We start from the raw sequence: 20,326 nt of genomic DNA on the forward strand, positions 1-20,326 counted from the left end.
GTAATCTTTGGGAGGGTCTTCCTGGCATCTCTCCACACCTGTGAGAAATGTGACCTCATTCTCAGATTCAATTTGGGCCACCCTTCAATCTGAATGCTATTTCTTGGACCAGAACTCAAGTGTTGGTTCAAAATGAACAAAGGCCTGTCACCAACAAGGAGTCACCCCAGCTCTTGCCACTGTGGGGTTCTTTTCAAAAGGCCCGTGGGCCATGGCAGCGAGGTTGGAAGAGGTGTGCAGAACACCAGGTGTTGGAAGAGGAGGTATATCCACCTGAACCCTGAATTTTGTCATTTCGATTTTCAGATATGTCCCTGATTCAGTATGGAGAGAGACAGCTTATATAATCCTTACGGTTCCATTTATTACATGTCTGTTACAATGGGGATGGGGTTTGACTTGTAGAATCTTATGGACCCCACGAAGGTGACCACCACTGTGCACTGCTCTGAGAAGACAATGGCGTCAGAGAGGGTAGTGCTGCCCAAGGTTATAGAATCAGTAGGGAATTAGCCCGTTGTTGACAACTTAAAAGTTTCTGTCTCTAGAGATCGGCAGGGACCTGCTCACCAGTATGACCAGACTAGCCATAGAACAGCAACAATGAAGTCAGCAATGGAGCACAGCTATGCCAGCTGTCCTGTAAGATATAACAGAGCTGAAAAGATCTGGTGATACAGGGACACGGTGGCTATCCCAGCATCCCAGCGTGGGGTGTCTCATGTGTGTGCCCGTGCTGACGTGTGTCTCAAGCCCACACCACCATGGGCTACGTAAAAGTCTTGTCCTTGTAATTCTGACTAGGTCATGCCTGGTGGTAAGGACTACAGGGCTGGGTTATAGACTTAACAATTGTTTTCACCTGTACTCCGTCTGCTAATAAAAGCCAAGCTATTGTAAATTGGCATGCCTTATTATGCCAACAGTGGCCCTATCCATCTAACGGTTGTCATGTCTCTCAATTGAGTCACAAGGCCACGTCAACTGACTGACTTTGCTACTGATACTTCTGTAAGTTCACCTGTTCACATGATCTTAATGATAGGATTGGTGAGAGTGCCTTTCTCAGAACACATCCTGGATATTAAGGAATGCATGACTGTACTTAGATGCATAGGACTGCCCTGGTGAGTGCTGAGGTAAGAAGGTTAAAAAGAAGTGGTGGAGACTTTGTGGGGGGGCTGACTGGATGCTTCTCGGCAGGCATTGGGACCTTGTTGTTGTTGTTTAGCCAACCCCCCCAAAATGTTTAACATTGAATGAGGCTGTACTGGAAGGATTCATGACCCTGTTTGAAGGGGCTACATGGGCCGAGTCCAGGCCCTCAAGAGGACTGGCTATCATAAACCATGACAGACAGATGGAAACACTGAGGACAAAGCACAAATATTTGAATGGATATATACATTCACTAAATAGAGTTCCATGTTTTGTGCTAATATATACTTGAATGAAACGAAATTTATACTGGTGCTAAATTATTTAAAAGGGGGCAAGAGGAGAACTTTGTTATATTGAACAAAGAATGGCAGTGAACGTGACAGGAACGGGGGCGGGGGGGAGGGAAGGAAAGATCTCCCTGAGGCCACAGCACAGCGAGGACTGACTCAAGTAAAGGCAGATCAGCGGCTTCTGCACTGCTGTGGGGTGGGGGTGGGGTGGGGATGGGGGTGGGGGTGTATGTCCTCCACACTCTCATGGCTGACCCAGGAGAAGAGGATCCCGGACTCCTTGATAAGGAAAGAGGTCTGGGGGAAGCCATGTTAACCAGAGATCAAACCAACCGTCATGGCTGGGGTGATGGATCCATCTATAAAGTGCAAGACTGTCGGGACTTGCTGGTCTAATTAGGTGATCTCTAGACCAATGAGCGGCCCTGCCTCCAAAATAAGATGGGTGGCACCTGAGGAATGACATCTAGAATTCTTTACATCTAGCTACTTTACGAACATGTACATGTTCATACATGTACACACATGGACACATGTAAATGAGAAGAGTGTCACCTGTGACGGGTCGGTGCCTCCAGTATGAAGCCTCTGGAGCAGGTAGGTCTATGTCCCATTGCCCAAACGAGAATGTGTACAGGACAATCAAACTGGAAGAATGCACACTGGGTGGAAATTCGGTAAAAGTGGCCAGCATCTCATGTATATCTGTGTTAGTTAAGTCAGGAACAAAAAGAGTCAGAATAGAGAGATGCAAGGCGTGGCCCTTGACTGTGTCCTGCACCGAATGGAAACTGGATGGCTGTGAAGGAGGGGGGGGCTGCTGAATGAAGCAAATGGAGAAATCTAGATGTGGGCTATACCAACCGTGGCAGAATCATATCCATGTCCTTTCTCTACCATGTTACAATGCTGTAGAAGAAGAGTTTGTCTTGAAGGAGTGTTACCCAATAGTGAAGCTATGGGATGCCCACAATCCTTAGGTGGCTGAGCAAAAGCAGTGTGTGTGTGTGTGTGTGTGTGTGTGTGTGTGTGTGTGTGTGTGTGTAGAGAGAGAGAGAGAGAGAGAGAGAGAGAGAGAGTCCCATGTGAGAGATGGGTAAATGTTAAGATATGTGCAGGTGTTCATAGCACGACAGCTACCATCCTCCTAAGACTTGACAGTTTTCAGAAGGGAAAACATAAAACTCAGGAAAAGTACCTGCAGCAGCCCAGCCTTCCACTGGGCAAGGGGTGTAATGCGGTGGGAATAAGTGACTTCTATGTGCCTGACATCCTTTCCCCCCCATGTTTGCTAATGGTCTTTGTCCTCTTTGACTACCTTGTGGCTGGAGTGTGTGGGTGTGTGTGGGGAGATGACTCACTATAGGGCACATGACCCAGGACCGGATGGTTGTAGGGCGGCACGCGATGGCCCATTGTAATAGGTTGGAGATAATCTAAGTCTGTCCAATCAGATCCTTTTCTGCAACGTTCTCAAGCTTCTAGGGAAATTCCTCAGAGTCAGGCAGTTATAACACGCCACACCTGGATGTCTCAGGGTCACTCGCTATGTGGGAATGAAGCAGAAGCTGAGGTAGGCACAGCAAAATAAATGGTCTCTAGGGGAGAGGACCGGGATACGTCAGGTTCTAGGGTCTAAGACCCAAGGTCCCTGGACTTAACAAGGTTGCGGTCACTCTTACCTCAGTCCTGTGGTCTGTTCACAGTGTCCTATATAAATGTTTACAAGGCAAGGTATCATGGGATATAATTAGTCATAAAAGGTAAAGGGGGAGGAGAGAAAGAGAGATGAAGAGAGAGAGTGAAATAGAGAAACAGAGATACAGAGAGAGAGATACAGAGAGACATAGAGGAAGGAAGAGAGGATATATATATATATATATGAGACATCTCTCCTCTCTCTCTCTCTCTCTCTCTCTCTCTATATATATATATATATATATACATATATATATACATACATATATATATATATATGCATACATACATACATATATACATACATACATATGGTTTTCTGAAAGTCACTTGGATGGGGCCCAGGAAGGGCTGGGAGAGTTTGGACAAAGAAAGAGGAAAAGGACATGTGGGAAGCGTCTGGAAACCCATAAACTGTCTGGCTTGCTGACAGTGTCTACCCTAGCATGTCATAGCCAGCATGAAGTCAGGAGATGCCACTGGAAGCCAACCACAAAGAGTTCTAAGGTCACCCTGAGGAGCATAGCCCTAACTCACAGTCACAGCTAGTGTCTGATGAACAGGCCATCTGACCGGCTTCACATTCGAGTATCTCGTTGCCACCATACCATGCGAGCCGATGTCCCTGCTGCGCCAAAGCGAAGGGATGCGCCTCCCAAGTGGAAGCTCATTTATTTCCCTGGATGGCTTCCCCCCAACACAGCCATAAACGGGGATATTTGCATTCTCTCCACTGCTTTGTTTTCTAGAATTTGCGGAGCGCAGTTAGCAGAAACATTGCTAAGGATACACATTAAGGGAACAATTGCAGCGATCTTTTCTCCTTGAGAGGCAGGGTGGTGGATGGGAAAGACTTTCAGATCTGGAGTCTCACCGCTAATCTTTTTGAAAAGAAAATGTGTGTGTGTGTGTGTGTGCTGTGTGTGCTGTGTGTGCATGTGCGCATGTCACAGCATATCAGAGGGCAACTTTTGGGAGCTGGCTCTCCCCTTCCACCTTGCTTTGAAGCGGGGTCTCTCTTACTGTTTCTAACACTTCATCGAAACCTGGCCTGGTGTACCCCAGGCATGCAGGCTCCCAAGTCTGTCTTCAACTCCTACTTCACAGCAGAGAGCTGGGATTACAGATGTTCACTGCCACATCTGGCTTTTTACTTGAGTTCTGGGAAACCCAACTGTGGCGGTCGGGTTTGTTAGGTGCCTTTAGCCATGGAACCGTTCTCTAACCTCCACGGCTCCTCTTTGGAGTTCAGCTTACACAGCTGACCTTGGGTGGGTCCTCTAAGCTCCAGTTTGCTCATCTGTGGAATTTCTAGGCTTGTTGGCAGGATCCAGTGACATTACTCCAAAGCACACATCACTATGCCAACCCTATGTGAGTTCTTTCTTCACCGATGATGGCTGTCATTGTCATAACTGTCACTGATGGTGTTTTGGGGGTTGGTTTTGTTTGAGACAGGGTTTCATCTCATCCATTTTAGCCCAGGCTGGCCTAGAACTGGATAGGTAGCTCAGGGCAGCCCTGAATTCAATATTCTCCTGCCCTTAGGCTCTTGTGGGCTGGGATTGTAGACCTGTGCAATCATTGGGCTTAGCTACCATCTGCAGAAGTTAGATCTGGACTGCTCCCTAATGGATGCTGTGGCCAAGAACCATTGCCAAAGGTAATCCATGCCACTGGTGATCAGAGCCGATCCTGGAAGGTGCATGGTGTTGGCGGGGGGGGGGGGGTTGATAGATGGCTTCTTTGGCAAAGCACATACTGTGCCAACATGAGGGCCTGACTTTGACCCTCAGAACTTCTGGTTTTTTTTTTTTTTTCTTCTTCTCTAAATCTGGCCTGGGAGAACGTATTTGTAATTCTAGTGCTGGGGAAATAGAGATAGGCAGGTCCCTCAGATTCACTTGCCTCACAGCCTCACTGAATTGGTAAGCTCTAGACCTGTGAGACACCTGTCTCAAAAACCAAGGCAGATGGCGCCCAAGGGAGAACAACAAGTGAGGTCATCTTCTAGCCTCCAGACTTGAAAGAACATATGTGCATGCATACTTGCATGTATGCCTGTATACATATAGGCATGTGCACACAAATCTATACTACACACACACACACACACACACACACACACACACACACATACACACACATCTGATCCTTGATCTGAGCTGGGCTTTGCTGCTGAGTGGTACCCACCTGTGCCCTGGCACTACAGGGAACCACAAAGGGGCTCTGATTCACCAGCGAGCAAAGCCTCTCTTCCTATGAGCTCCTAATCCAGCTCCCTAGCCATGGGCAAGCAAGAGGCTGCTCCTAAACCCTACCCAAAAAGCTCTTGGTACCCCATTTAGTCATCCCAAGTGGATGTAGGGATCTTCACACACTGTCAGCTGTCCCCAGTGATGTCAGTGGTAGTCAGACATGGCTCCAGGTCCTCAAATCAAAGCCACCACGTAGGATGCTTAGAGGGTCCTCCTGGTTACCTTGTAGGGGGTTATGGATGAAGATCTCTTGCTTTTTGGTTCAGTGCTCTCCACGCAACCCCCCCCCCCTTCCACAGATGGGTTGCTGGCCCTCCTGCCCTGGCCTCTTCTCCTTCTTTGTGGGCTAATGTGGTCACCCTGCACCAGCTGAGCCACCGGAAGGTCACAGACTGAGAGAGGAGGTCGCCCCAACCGCTGGCCTCCTTGCTTTATAATGGAAAGGATGGAGATCCAGAGAGGATGGACAGATGCTCCAGCACTGAATCCCCTCTTCTCATCTGCATTCCCATCCCTGGTGACAGATTTGTATCAGCATCCCCAGGGCAGGACAATCTTGTTTCCCCAACAAAACCGATTATGCATATCAGGTTTGGGGATTAATCACAGGCAAGGGGCTCGGAGCCAATAAGAAAGGCAGAGATGGGAGGATAAGAGCAGGAGGAGGGAGCACCAGATTCCTGCTTGGCAGGGCCAGGGTGTAAGGGGGAGGCCAGGCTCCCCTGGGGGGAGGGCTCCCTCAGACACGTGACAAACCCACCTGTGTCAAGCTCTCGTCTCACCCCACCCCCATCTTGACCCTATTCAGCCAGAGAGAGGGGAAGGAGGATTCACCAAATTCAATACTCAGGACCCGCCCCCTTCATGTCCCATCTGCACTATCCCCTGAAGAGCTGTCTCCCGTGCTACTGCCCCACTAATTGCTGCATGCCCTTTTCCATTAAATCCAAGCCTCTCCTTCAATAGAACTTTCTAGAGATGGAGGGGTTCTTTCTGGCAGGTAGGTGAGGACAGACTGGTTACATCCCCAGCCTCATCTCTGTCCCATCTGATATCCTGAGGGTAGCACCCAGGCCTGCCCCTCAGCCATCCCATTTGGGCATCACAGGGTTAGGGGCATCACTTTCAGAGCAGGGAGGTCCCAGCCTCTCAGGAGTGTTACATGGGAGCCTGTGGTGCATGTATGTACCCAGGTCTCCTACCCTCCTTTCTCTGGATAGGGAGGTGGCTGGCTCCTGGCAAATGGGAGGGGGCGACTTGCCTGTACTCCAGCGAGAACCGGGTCAGCTCCCGATTGTTGTGTAGCCACTTGAACTCCAGCGGCCAGCTGCCTTCAGCCATGCAGGTGAGCACCAGGCGGTTCCCTTCCAGATGCACTTGTGTGCGCACTGGCTCCGTCTTGAAGTATGGCGGTACATCATCTGGGGGGAAACAGGTACAGTCTTGGGTTAGCACTTGCTCAGCCCCATGTGTTGGTCCACGGAGCACCTGAGGCAGATAGAGCAGGGGCAGCTGGGTAAGTTGCCCACGGCCATACAGCGAGAAGGAGCTGGTTCGAAGCCAGGGCGTGATGTTCAGCATGGATCTTCCTCACCTACGAAGCAAAGCCTCGCCTGCTTCCTCTCCTCCTCACTAGCCAGCCCCTGCCTTTGCTCCACACCCCCTCCCCTCCGCATCACCTCCATTTCTTTCTGTTGGGGAGTCTTGTCTGGTTCTCATTCTTAGCTTCTGGATTTTAAAACCTCCAGGGAAGAAGGAAGAGGACCCACTGGGCCTTAGCCAAAGGGAATGTAAACTTCACCAGGAAAACACAGAGTCTGTGGTATTGGGGAGATGGCTGTTATGTGGGTATGAGGACCCGAGTTCGAATCTCCAGCACCTACATAAAAATCCACGCTTTGCCATGCACCCCAGCACTGTTGGGGGGCAGAGACAGGAGGAGACCCCAGGCTTGATGGATACCAGCCTAGCTCTGGGTTAATGAGAGGCTACCTTTGAAGAGGATAAGGCATGGAGTGACAGCTGGCTTCTCAATGGCTTGCTTTAGCCGCCATGTTTATCCACGGGTGAGTGTACCTGTATACATACATATGTGTGCACACACAACACACGCATATGCACAAAAGGGAAAAAGGAAAAAGAAAAACAGGGAGTTGGGGTGACATAAAGCTTCAACGGACAGAGGGCTCCCCCACCCCCAGCTAGAAAATACATCGAAGGCAGTCTATGTAGTGATCCCCTCCATCACCAGGCTGCTGCCCCCAGCCAGCCAGCTCCCTCAACCTCCCCATTCTGCCTGCCCAGGCTGTGAGCCGGAGTAGCTGCTGCACTCCCCTGCAGAGTCATTGTATCTGTCTGGCCTGGCGGTAGCCACACAAAACATGAAAGCTCAAAGTTCCTTCAAAAGGAGTAACGGGCTTGGGCAATGGCTCGGGATGGAGAGGGGCCTTTGCCCTCTGGCCACTGAGGAAGAAGACAGAAGTGAGGCATGGGATTGGGCCAGGGTATTGGAGGAAGGATGGGGAGGTGGAGGAGGGGGGAGAAGAGCTCCCTGCCTGCCTTTGCATAACCAGCCTTTGGGGTAGGGCAAGGCTGAGGGCAGATGTTGACATCTGGAAAGATCAGTAGATTGCTAGTCCTCACAGGTTCTACTATTTTAGAAGTTTCCACATATGCTCATTTGATCCTCATAGTGGCCTAATGACTCCAGGGAATGGGGCATATGTTTTAGAAAGGGCACAGTGAGGTCTGATCTTCAGAACTTGTTGGAAATCACACAGCAGAGAGGAAGTAGCCAAGCTGTAGAAGCGGCTACCTCTTTCAGGGAAGCAGGGCTACTTCCCTAGAGAGATACCCGGACCAGGGCTTAGAGGAGTGGGTGAGCAGAAGACGAGAACCAGACTCTCCGAGTTTGTGCTCTGGGCCAGGTGTCAACAGCTGGAGGAAGCATGCTACAGAGAGCGACCTTCTACAGTTACTCTAGAGAGACCCCAAAGGCTTACTCAGGACCTTCCTACACACCACTGAGGCACAGACACAGGGTCAGATCCCATCTTCCCAGCTACATCTATAAGCTCCCTGTAGGTCTCAAGGGCTTAGAGTCACATAGGCAGTTGCCAGGAGGGTAGCGTGGGTGTCCTGACCTCCAGGCCAGTGGCAGAGGCTCTAGTAGCATCTACAGACCACCATCTTGTATTCACCCCACGATTGGCCAGCTGTGTGGTGAGGACAAGTGCTGGCTCTTTAGAGTCTCAGTTTCTCCATCCGTGGACACAGAAGAGAAACAGCAGGCACAGGCGGAATGAAATAATGACTGTCACAGTGCTGGCCCAAGCCTTCTTCCGAGGACAGGCGCTCTGCACGGGATCATCCATTTCTATGAGAGTGTCTGTGGCAGGGATGGGCGCGGACATCCTCAGAGATGGCCTGGGTCATGCTCCAACCCCACCACCCAGAGCCTAGAACTAGAAAAGCACCTGGGAGCCTGCTTTGGGACCAAGGAAGAGATCAAAGGAAAGGAAGATCAAGGGCATACCGTCAGGGGCTGGGAAAGGATGCTCTGAGCCCCTTTGCACACTAGATCTGATTCTAGATCCCCTTTCAGGTTCTCGCAGCCTCAGACATAACCAGTCACCGCCAGGTTCACCTTTTGCTTTCAGGTCTCACCTGGGCTCAAGGACTGATTGATACCTCGGTAAATGTTATAATAGGCTCTTGGGGGACTAGTCATGTAGCACCCCTAAACCTTATAGCTTATATACCCAGTGTTATGAATGTGTAAATTGCAGTTGATTTTGGGGGTCTTCCTTGAGTTTCTGCCCCAGAGAACAAGACTGAGGGTAGTTTGAAGAGCAAGCACTGCCAAGGGTCTTTTTGTGCTCACCCCCTTAGCCCTCTTTACAGCCCTCCTGTGAATGCCCTGCCTATGGAGCAGTTGATGGGGCTGGGAATGCAGGTCAACTGGGACCATGCCTGCCTGGGATGCAAGAGGCTCTGGGTTTGATCTCCAGCACTGTACAAACCAGGCACGAAGATAGGCACCCGTCCTCCCCGCACTCAAGGGGTAGAGGCAGGAGGATCAGCAGTTCAAGGTCCCCCTTAACTACAAAATAGCTACTGAGTGAGGCCAGCCTGAGCTACATGAGACCTCACATCAAAACCAGACGGAGCAGGTGAAAGAGTGCCTCTTTTGGATCACCAAAGCAGAGTCCTTCTGAAGGTGACTGAATGTGTCTCTGGGGTTCTGGGCCATGGCTGTCTGGGTCAAGAGGGGCTAGCAGGTACCTGCTGGCCAGGGAGAGTTACCTGCCACCTCGGGAGGCAGCCAGCGCTGCTCTCGGCTTAACGACTGAGCACACTCTCACTTCAAAGCCACATTCATATTCTCCTGAAGCTTTCAAGAGCCCTTTGAATCGAGTTTTTGAAAACCCTGTTTGAGGCTGTCATTGCTCGTTTGTTTTAAAACAATAACATTCCCGGCCCCGAGTGATTAAATCCCTTCCTTGGATGTGGGCTGACTCAGAGCCAGCATTAAGAGGAGGAGGAGGAGGAGGAGGAGGAGGAGGAGGAGGGGGAGGAGGAGGAGGGGGGAGGAGGAGGAAGAGGAGGAGGAGGAGGAGAGTGTGTTTGTACACACATTTGAGCACGCATGCTCTCTGCACCTAGACATCTAGCATCTGTGGGCTCCCTCACGAGCCACTTGCTCCAGGACTGAATTTACCAGCTCACTGCCCAGACCCCAGGAATGAACAACCTGGGCCAATGCCTTGCGCTCAGGTGGTTTGATTTCAGTGTCTGCTGGAGATAATGGCCTTGGGGGATGAAGGGGAAAAGATACTGTGCTTGCACACCTGCTGGGTACCAGGCCAGGTCTTGGTCCTCCCCATCCGTCCTCTCATGTTATCCTTCTGAGGTGACACAGAGGGACTGAGGCCCAGGCCACTGCTCTGAGGCCACCCTTGCTCTAGCTCTAGTGTTCCTTGTCCTCTGGATATGGGGATCCTGGGAGGGAAACCCCACCCAAAGGAAACACTGGGAAGTGCACCAGAAAGTAGGAGCTGGCTGGGAGCTGGGATGCGTTCCACCGGAGGACTGATGGCTGTGGGGGGTTAGTTGTGTTTGTGTGTGCAGATGTATGTACATGTGTGTAAACCAGTATGTGTATGTCTTTGTGTGTATCTGACATGTCTGGGCACATCTGTCTCCTCCATGTGTATCTGTACATGGACAACTATCTCAGGTCTGTGCTGTGAGTTCCCAGGAACGTAGAGACCATAGACTGTGGAGATTGTTTATCTTCTACACACCACTTTCTTTAGCTGTAAGCTGGGGGCATGTTTACCGTGAAGAGTAAATAAATGAGTGCAGGATGCTAATTAAATAAACAGATAAGCACACGCTTAGGAAGGGACAACCATTGCTTCTGTATATGGATGGGCACATCGTGTTGGAGAGAGACGCACACACTCTGTTAGCTGAGGCTGGTAGGTCTTCTCTGGTTTTGCTTTCAGATGAGGCGATACTCAGCCTGTGGGACTGTATGTCCACCACAGCCCCTCGAGTCAGTGAGAAGGGTAACCGTGCCCAGAGAGTTCTGGGTAAATAGAATCAACAGTATGAGCATGTCACTCTTCCAAATCTTTCCTCACTTTGAACCCTCTCCAGTTTTTATTAAAATATTTAAATTGACGATTACGAAGATGATCATATGCGTATGTGGGCGGGTGCTCCTGTGTCACAAGCATCGCGCCGTGGAGATGAGAGAAAGTCAGTTCTCTTCTTCCGCCGTGGGCTCAGGGATCAAACATCTCCCATCAGCCTCTCGAGACAAGAACTTTTACTCACTGATTTCACTTGGCCATCCGTCGGCTCCCTTTTTACAAAACGAGACAGACCGATTCTAAAGTGTATATAAAAACAGCCACAAAAACTAACAACTGGTCCTAGAGACAGGGCTCAACAGTTACGAAAGAGCACGTGCTGACTTTGCAGAGGACCCAAGTCTGGTTCTTGGCATTCATGTTAGCCAGTTCATAACTGTCTCTAACTCCGGCTCCAGGGGACCTGTGATGATCTGTATATGCTTGGCCCAGGGGATGGCACTATTTGGAGGTGTGGCCTTGTTGGAGTAGGTGTGTCACTGTGGGTGTGGGCTTTAAGATCCTACTCCTAGCTGCCTGGAGGTTAGTACTTTGCTATCAGCCTTCTGATGAAGATGTAGAACTCTCAGCCCCTCCTGTACCATGCCTGCCTGGATGCTGCCATGTTCCTGCCTTGATGATAAGGGACCGAACCTCTGAACCTGTAACTCGGCCCCAATTAAATGTTGTCCTTATAAGAGTTGCCTTGGTTATGGTATCTGTTCACAGCAGTAAAACCCTAACTAACACAGGACCTGATGCTTCTGGTCCTTGGGGTACCTGAGTTCACACACACACACACACACACACACACACACACCACTTAAAAAATAACATATTTTTTTAAAAATCTAAAACCAAGCCAAAACACAAAAGTCTGGACAATGGGAGAAAGACTACCCTAGCTATTAAAGTGTAAGCAGAACTGCACCCACTCAAACAGTGTGGTCTTTATGCTAAGTTTGATGAAAGGGTGGTCTCAGATTCTAGAAATAAACCCAAATACATAATAAGGACTTTCAACGTATGAGGAGTGCTGAATTCCAAATCAAGGCAGAGGTGAGGGGTGGGGAGGAGCAATTATTTAGCATACGGCTTTGGAACAGCCAGAGAGCCATGTGGGAATAAAATATAAAATTGAATATCCTTCCTCACACTTTACCTCAAAATAAATGCTGGAGAGATTGATGTTTTAAACATGAAAATGAAATTCTAAAAGAACTAGGCAGGGGGTGGGGTGGGGGAATGGATGAAATCACAAAAATTTAAAAATACACAATGCTGGTGGATTTAAGTTCCTGCCAAGTACTTTCTAAGTACCACGAGAGCTCCAGACGGTCAGGAGACAGACGATGCCTTCAACTCCATGAAAAATTCTTTAGAGGGAAGAGAAAACCCACACACCAAAAGCTGCAGCACACGACAGACCGGGGGAAGATATTCTCGACACTTAACGCAGAAAAGATCTAAGTGTCCTGAGGAAAAAATGCTCCCAGCCGCCAGGTACAGTATCACAACACCTTTCTTCCCAGCACTTGGGAAGCAGAGGCAGATAGATGGATCTCCAGAAGTTCAAGGCCAGCCTGGTCTACGGACTGAGTTCAATCCATCCAAGGCTACATAGTGAGACCCTGCCTCGAAAAACTTGTTTTTGAGAATCTGTAAGATTGCACGAGCAGGAGAACCGGGGAGAGGGTGTGAATGGTCCAGAGGGGAGATGGAAAAAGTGTGGGGATGTTTGAGCTCATGAGCCACATTAACTGAGTCACAGCAGTAACCTCTTTTCCTCACTGGCCAAAGTGTGAGAGTGAGGGTCCAGTGGGCTGGTGTGCAGGGAACAGGTGCCCAGAGAGGCACACCCCTCGTGGGGCTGGGGCCTGGTATGCCATCTCTGGAGTCACAGCCCTCCCATCCCTCCAGCTTTCCAAAGGCAGCACCTCTGTCCCCGCCACTTACGCATATGTGAGAGGGCCGTGTCTCAGAGCTGGGACACAGAGTTTGAAACGCCTGCGTTGTTGATGCAGAGGGCACCTCGGTACAAGAATGAGCGTAACTCCAGCACGAGGCTTCTCCATAAAAGGTAACCCCAGACCAACCTTTGAAAGCCCCTATTGAGTAACAAGTGTCGCTTACAGAATCTGCTATCGCTTGTATAGAAGTTGTCAGAATCTTATTTACTTGCAGTCAGGGTTTCATGTAGCTCAAGCTGGCCTCAAATTCATTCTGTTGCCCTGGGTGAACTTCTGATCTCTCTGCCTCCACCTCCACAGTGCCATCGTGCCATGCCAGGTTGATTTGGTACCAGGGACCAAGGGCTTTGTGCCTAGCAGACAAGCAACCAACTAATTGGGCTCCAACTTCCAAGCCCCTTGTGTATAAAAATGTACTTGCTGTATAACTATAGGCTTTTTCTAGGGAGTGAAGCATTTGGGAAAACTGATTAGTGGGTGTGTATCTCGTGTGCCTGTGCACGTACATGTGTGTGCACACATGTGCTATTCCTTCACTCTCCCCCCCCCCCCACCCGACCCCCACTCTATCATTTCTATGCTGTAGATCCTGGCACATGGTGTTTACCTGTGACCAGATGCACGCATCCACAGGCATCCATGGGTGTATAGGTGCAGTGAGAGCGGTTGTGGGTGAGCCACACTGAGGACAGGGGAAGGACTGGGGACAGAAGAAGGCCCTCTGTGTGTGATTCCAGGGTGTCACACAGCTGGAGGCATCCCTGTTCTTGAGCTCTGTGAATGACCCCCTGCCTGCAGAATTCTGGCAAGAGGTCTTAATGCTAACTTCCTTCTCATTTCCCTTAACAGGTCAGGAGGCCCCGACTGCCATTTCCTTTTGACATTGTCACTAAATACCCTCATTGTCACCCTTAGATGCTAGGCTGAAAGCTAAATAGCTCCATACAGAAGCTAATCTCAATTTAAACTGCCTCCTTCCTTTATCCCCGCTCTGCAACATAATATCATCTTTCACCTGATTGGCCAGGCTCCCTCTGCCTCATCTTTCAGGGCTGTCTACTTCCTAGCTTGGCCTGGGAACCACACAGCTCCCCTGGAGCCATTCCCGCTGGGAATACTGGCAGAGGGGAAACAGGGGTGAAGGCCTCTGCCAGGCTCCTAATTGGCCAAGGACACCCCTCTGCCCTTTAGAGCAAGTTTCAAAAGCCACTGAACAGAGACAAATTCCCTTTCAGACCTGAATGCCCTCAGCTCCTTCTCCCTTCCGGCCTCCTAATAGGAGCTCAGGCTAGCCAGCCTGTAGTGCCTAGGAATGGATAGGAAGCTGTGGCTCTGAGACACACTTTTCTCTTCTGAATCTCTCCGTCAGTCACGTCTTTCCTGGACTGACCTCCAATGGCCTCCGGAGGGCTGCTGGGCTTGAAGTCTGTACACTTGAGGCAGGGCTGGTGAGTTCTGGGGGAGAGTTCCAGGTCAGAAACAGAGCAAAGGCGCAGGGTCCCTTAAGCCTCTCCTCCTCCCAGACTCTACAGTTTTATGTTAGCTCAGGTCTGTCATAGAGGCAGGCTAGGTTTGCATAAGTCTGTATGGGGCCTTCCCACAGTGCCTGTAGCTCTACAGGTCTGTTGTGAATGGAAGCTCAGATATTTACATGTGGAGTGGGGAGGGCTAGTACCAAGTCTAGGCTCTATCTGAACCCAGGACCAGGAATATCATAGCCCAAGAGGAGGCTGCCAGGGCTCTGCCAGCAGAGCGTTTTGGGGTACACAGAGCCTAGGATGCTCAGCAGGTATTCTCTGCTTGGGACCCAGACTCCCAGCTGTTTGTCTCTCTTCCACTTCCACATCTGGTACACCTACCTGCCTGCTCCTATCCCACCCGAGCCAGGGCCTTGAACACCCTAGGTCCCCCCACCCTCTTGATGCACTCCCATAAATGAGATGCTAATCAATGCCCCTCCCTTGCCTCCTGGCAGATGCCTGGTCCCACTTGGCCTGTTGCCGCCTGCATGCCAAGTACTTCATTAGCCAGGAAAGAAGGCTTTTGCCCTCCTTAATCTAATCCTTGCCAGTGACCTTCAGGAGCCAGCACCTTCTGACGCTGGGAGCCTGGGAGGGTGCAACAATCAATTCCGCCCGCAGCCTCCACAGCTGCAGCCGGATGAATTTCTCGCTCAGAAAAGCGTGTTCATAAGCATCTAATGGAACGGATCATCAATTTGTTTGAATACACATCTAATCTGATTAGGGGGGCCTGGCCACGAGGGCAGCCAGCGTAACCTAGCCTCAACACAGCCCCGGGGAATTGTAAGTGGGGTGGCAGGGCTCCAGTTGGGGAAGGAGGAGTGTGAGCCTCAGCTCGTCACCCAGCAGGTTCCCTCCGGCCGGGCCCATTGTACAGCCGGCCAAAAGATGACACAGATTGAATAGTGAGAGTGCCAGCGGGTTAGGCTGACGGCGCTGGCTCCACAGGCCTACATGGCATTCTAGAGGAACCTTGTGAATGAATGACCAAGCCTGGCGGCACCGTGGTGCTCAGAGGATCCTAAGCCTCGGGCAGGGATAAAGTTGTTTCCAGGACAAGACTATTTGATGCTGTCCTGGGTTGGAAAGGGATACTCCTCTCTGCCCTGAATAACCCCTTCCAAGAACTTCAGAATGTGAATTTACTTGGAAACCCAGTCTTTGCTGGTGGGACCATTGACAACGAAGCCACACACTGGAGTAAAGCTAGCTCTGTGGGACGGGTGTCGCTAAAAGACGTTGTGGTACAGGCCTGATGACTCAGGCTTGCGTATTAATTAGTTTTCAGTTGCTGTGATGAAATACCATGACTAAACTCAACTTAGGCGTTTATTTTAGCTTCTGGTTCCAGAGGGGAAAAGTCTGTCATGGCAGGAAAAGCAAGGTAGGGGTACAGGGGGTGGGGTGGGAGGGAAGACAGACAGAGAGAGAGAGAGAGAGAGAGAGAGATACACACACAGAGACAGAGAGATACAGAGAGACAGAGACAGAGAGAGACAGACAGACAGAGATACACACACACATAGGGAGAGAGAGAAAGAGAGGGAGAGAGACAGAGACAGACAGACAGACAGACAGAAAGAGACAGACAGAGAGATACACACACATAGGGAGAGAGAGAGAGAGAGACAGACAGACAGACAGAAACAGACAGAGAGATACACACACAGGGGAAGAGAAAGTGAGAGAGACAGAGACAGAGACAGAGAGACACAGACACAGACACACACACATACAGACAGAGACAGAGAGACACAGACACACACACACACACACACACACACAGACACACACAGACACACACACACACACACAGAGAGAGAGAGAGAGAGAGAGAGAGAGAGAGAGAGAGAGAGAGAGAGAGAGAGAGAGAAGGAAGTAGGGAGAAGCTATAAATCCTTCAGGCCTGTCCCCAATGATGAACTTCCTCCCACAAGGCTCCACCCCCTAAAGGTTCCAAAATCTCCCCAAATAATGCCACTAACCGGGGGCCAAGTGGTCACATACACAAGCCTGTGGGAGCCACTTGTCTTTTAAACTCCAACAGCCTATGATGCCCATCAATCAGGAGGCTGAGACAAGAGGACAAAAAGTTCAAAGCTTGCCTGGGCAACTCAGCCAGACCCTGTCTCAATGGATGAATACAGGAATAAGTGGGCTAGGGATATAGTTCAGTGGTAGAGCACTGCCTGGGATGTGCAAGGCCTTAGGTCCAATCCCTAGTGCATATTAAATGGTTTTATGGTATTATCGTTTGCAGAAGAAATGCCACACCTAAGGGCTCATCTTCAAGGGCTTGCTTGGTTCCTGATGCAGGCACATCCAGGGATGGAGTTTGGGGAAGAGATTGGTTCATGAGGAATCTTCTCCAAGAGTGAGTTAGTCCATTGATAGATTCAGAATTTAACCAGGCTACCAGGATGCAGTGGAACTGTGGAAGTTGTGTCTTTGTTGAAGGGAGTGAGTCACAGGGCTTTTGAAAGACAGGCCTTGTCCCTGACTCCTTCTTTCTCATCTCTACCTTGCTTCTTGATCACCATGAGGGCAGCAGCTCAGATTGATCATGGGATGTCACCATGGTGTTCAGCCTTGTGCCCATTCCAGGGGAGCCAGGTAACCATGGAATGTAAATGAGGATGTGTTGAGCCAAGGCAGATCTTTCCTCCCAAATCCTCCGGGATTTGTCACACTGAAAGTCTGACAAAAAGGAGAAGAAACACGAGGGTGTTGAATCTTGGGAGGGAGGAGGCCACGTAGAGACAGGCAGAGACTAGATTGATGAATCCACAAGCCAAGGGGCAGCAGGCATTTCTGGGGAAGCCAGCAGGAGCGGGAAGTAGGAAATATTCTCTTCTGCTGGCCGTCAAAGGGGCGAACGCCTTGACTTTAGAGTTTGTGCTCTAGAACGATGGCAGTCAGTTCCAAGCCATTCAGTTTGAAGGACTTTGTCATGGCCAATCTAGGAAACTCACATAATGCCTCATAACAACTTGTGCCCATCATTCTACCAATAGTAGCACGGCAGAGGCCAAGAGACCAGGGAGAGCTGCTCCAGACACCAGGCAGCCCTGCCCCAGGGCCTTGAACAATGCTGTTCTATCCCACGAGGACCTCTTTCACTTCTTAGCTGGGAAAACATGAGTCTCAGATCCGCCTCATAAAACTCATAAAATGCAGTGTTCCCTCTAACCTTTCTGAGATCTCGTCTCTAACCCTCAGACTTTGGAAGGCATCTTCCTTAAAGCATGCAATACAGGAACCAGAGAAGGCAGGCTGGGAATCTCTGACCACCTCCCCCTCCCCTGCACCCAGAGCTAAGTACTAGCCTTCAGGTAGTGAAAGGACAACATAAACTCCATTTGTCTCCATTTAGGGACCAGGCCTGATTTCAAAAAACGGCCGTAAGGCACCAGCTCCCAGGAACAGACCATAAGTCCCAGAAACTAGGCCATAAGACACCAGCTCGAGGAACAAACCGTAAAATCCAGAACAAGCTCATAAAACCCCCTCCCAAAGAACAGCCCGGGGATAGACACAAAAATGGGGAAATATCTTATCTCAGAATGGGCCATCTGCGCTGGGCAGCTCTGTCTCATGCTATGGGTAAAAAACGTTCATGACATAGGAATGCAGGCCACTGACTGCCTGTGACCCCCTAGTCCCCACCAATGAAATTTTAGATGACCTAATCCTTCTAGAGAGTTCCCCTGGTTCTCTATAAGAAGGCCTGCATGTCTTTGTCTGGGGTCACTATTTTAGAGAATGGTTGCCCCCCCCCCCATGTTGATTGTTTCTGCAGAATAAACACTCTTTGTCTTTGCATACTATCTGAGTCTGGGGTCTTCCTTCAGTGATTTTCGGACCCTCACAGTAGGAAGGCCCAGGTGACTTCTTGTGGGCCTGGGCATTGTAGCGTCCCTCTTGGTGACTGGCTATCCCAGAGGGTCTTGTGGGAAGCCACATGTGCCGTTGCAGAGTGGCGCTGACTACTGCTGGCCACCACACATAAGTTTGGACAAACAGCCAATGTGTACATATGCAGTAAAGTTTTTTGCAAAGACACTGCCTGGCCCGGGCATGATAATGAGGCTTTGAGAATATAACCAATCAGATGTGAGACATGCAAATGAGGTATGATAATGAGGCTCTGTGAGGTACAGAGAGAGAGAGAGTAGCTAATCAGATGAGGAACATGCAAATGAGGCTTAGTGCATAACCAATCCGGGTGTGAGACACGCCTCTCCTAGGCCTATATAAGCAGCACCAGTTCTGGGCTCAGGGTCTCTTCCTCTGCAATCAAGCTCTCCCAATAAACGTGTGCAGAAGGATCCTGTTGCAGCATTGTTCTTGCTGGTCGAGTCTGGCGCACTTTGCACTAGCTCCATCATGGCAAAGTCTGAGTAGCCAAATGAATCCTGATCTTACTGGTGCCCGGAATGGCACCTCCTGGGCTCAGCTCCAGTGGGCTCGGCCACCCCTTAGCCATGTGACCCCAGGCACGGCTCTGTAACTCCCTGCCCCTCCGTCTCCTCTCCCGGAAACTGGGTTGAATATAGTAAGTAGCTCATGAGAGGGGCTGGGGCTCTGACTAGCACTCGGCTCAGACAAGGCAGCTAGCGAAGCAGAGGCCACCGTTACTCCTTATCTTTGCTTAGCAGTGCGGCCAGAACCTTCTGCCCTGGACCTCATGGGTAAAATAACATCCGAGCAGCCCCAGCCTGGCATGGAAAAAAGATGGTTCTCATTCCCCACAGGTTTATTTTGTAATTATGGGGAGGACAGAGCCCTTTCTCCAGCTTCGGCCAGAGGGTTCAGAGATTAAACTTCTCCCATTGATTAGGATGTCTTCTGCTTAACGGTTCCATTACTGTGTCGGAGTATTCAGATTCATTTGAGCCATAAAACACTGATAATAAAAACTTTCACTAACTCCAGGAATTCGTCTCAAGAAGCTCAGTTGTGCTGCACGGACCACACACCTGTCCTTGATGACCTGGGCGCAGGGAGGCACACTTGGGGCATTGTCCAGTTAGAGGAGGGACCCAAGAGCATCACAAATCAATAAAGGACAGCAATGGGGCTTAGCTGTCTTCACATCAGGATCCCTATGATTTGACCCCACCTTAGCCCTGTTACTCTTCCAGGTGACATTGTCCTAAAAGGTTCCTTGCCTCCCACAGGTCAGCAAGGAGTCAGAAGTCCACCCCGTTGGCTTGGTGATCCGCAGACAGAGGATGCAAAAGACTGTCTGGTGAAGAACAGGCTTTTGGTTCTAGTCTGTCTGGCACGCTTCTCGATCCTGTATTTCTTTATCTTGCCCACCAAAAACCAAAACAACCTCCCCACCCCACAAATCAACAGGATCCTCACGTAACAAGATACAGATGATGGGTGGACAGGCACTAGGGGAGGTGACAAACTTAACCCTAGCATGAAATGATATCCAAAGATTGGTGGCAGACAGCTGAGCTGAGCAGTAGGTGTCTTAGGGACTTGCCCCACCACACTCCAGTGGGGAGCCATCCGTCCAACTCCATGCCTTCTCTTCCCTCTACTTCCCTGGCGTCAGGCAGCATCAGGCAGCGAAGCCCACAAAGGAAAGGAAAGCAGGTGTGTGCTTTAAGGCCTGATCCACGTGAGCGAGCTCCTTCTGTCTCCTTTGATCATTCCAGCTGCCTTGGTGGGGCTCTGCAATCACAACCCCTGCATTTTTCTCATCTGAAGCTCTTGTGGCAAGGGACAGGTCATGTGATCGGCGGCGACAGAAAGGGGTTTGAACTCACCTAG

General features: G+C 50.2%; 1 protein-coding gene across 2 annotated transcripts in view; it reads right to left on the reverse strand.

Moving 5' to 3' along the window:
* Positions 1–20,326, reverse strand: part of Sdk2 (sidekick cell adhesion molecule 2) — a 290,656-nt gene that overhangs the window by 160,077 nt on the left and 110,253 nt on the right. For both annotated transcript variants that reach the window (XM_006533253.4, NM_172800.3), the window contains exon 2: positions 6,669–6,828. In XM_006533253.4, the coding sequence (XP_006533316.1) occupies positions 6,669–6,828 (160 nt within the window). The remainder of the gene's footprint in view (positions 1–6,668; positions 6,829–20,326) is intronic.

The sequence above is a fragment of the Mus musculus genome, chromosome 11 (assembly GCF_000001635.26).
Source record: "Mus musculus strain C57BL/6J chromosome 11, GRCm38.p6 C57BL/6J".
In the NCBI taxonomy this organism is placed as follows: Eukaryota; Metazoa; Chordata; class Mammalia; order Rodentia; family Muridae; genus Mus; species Mus musculus.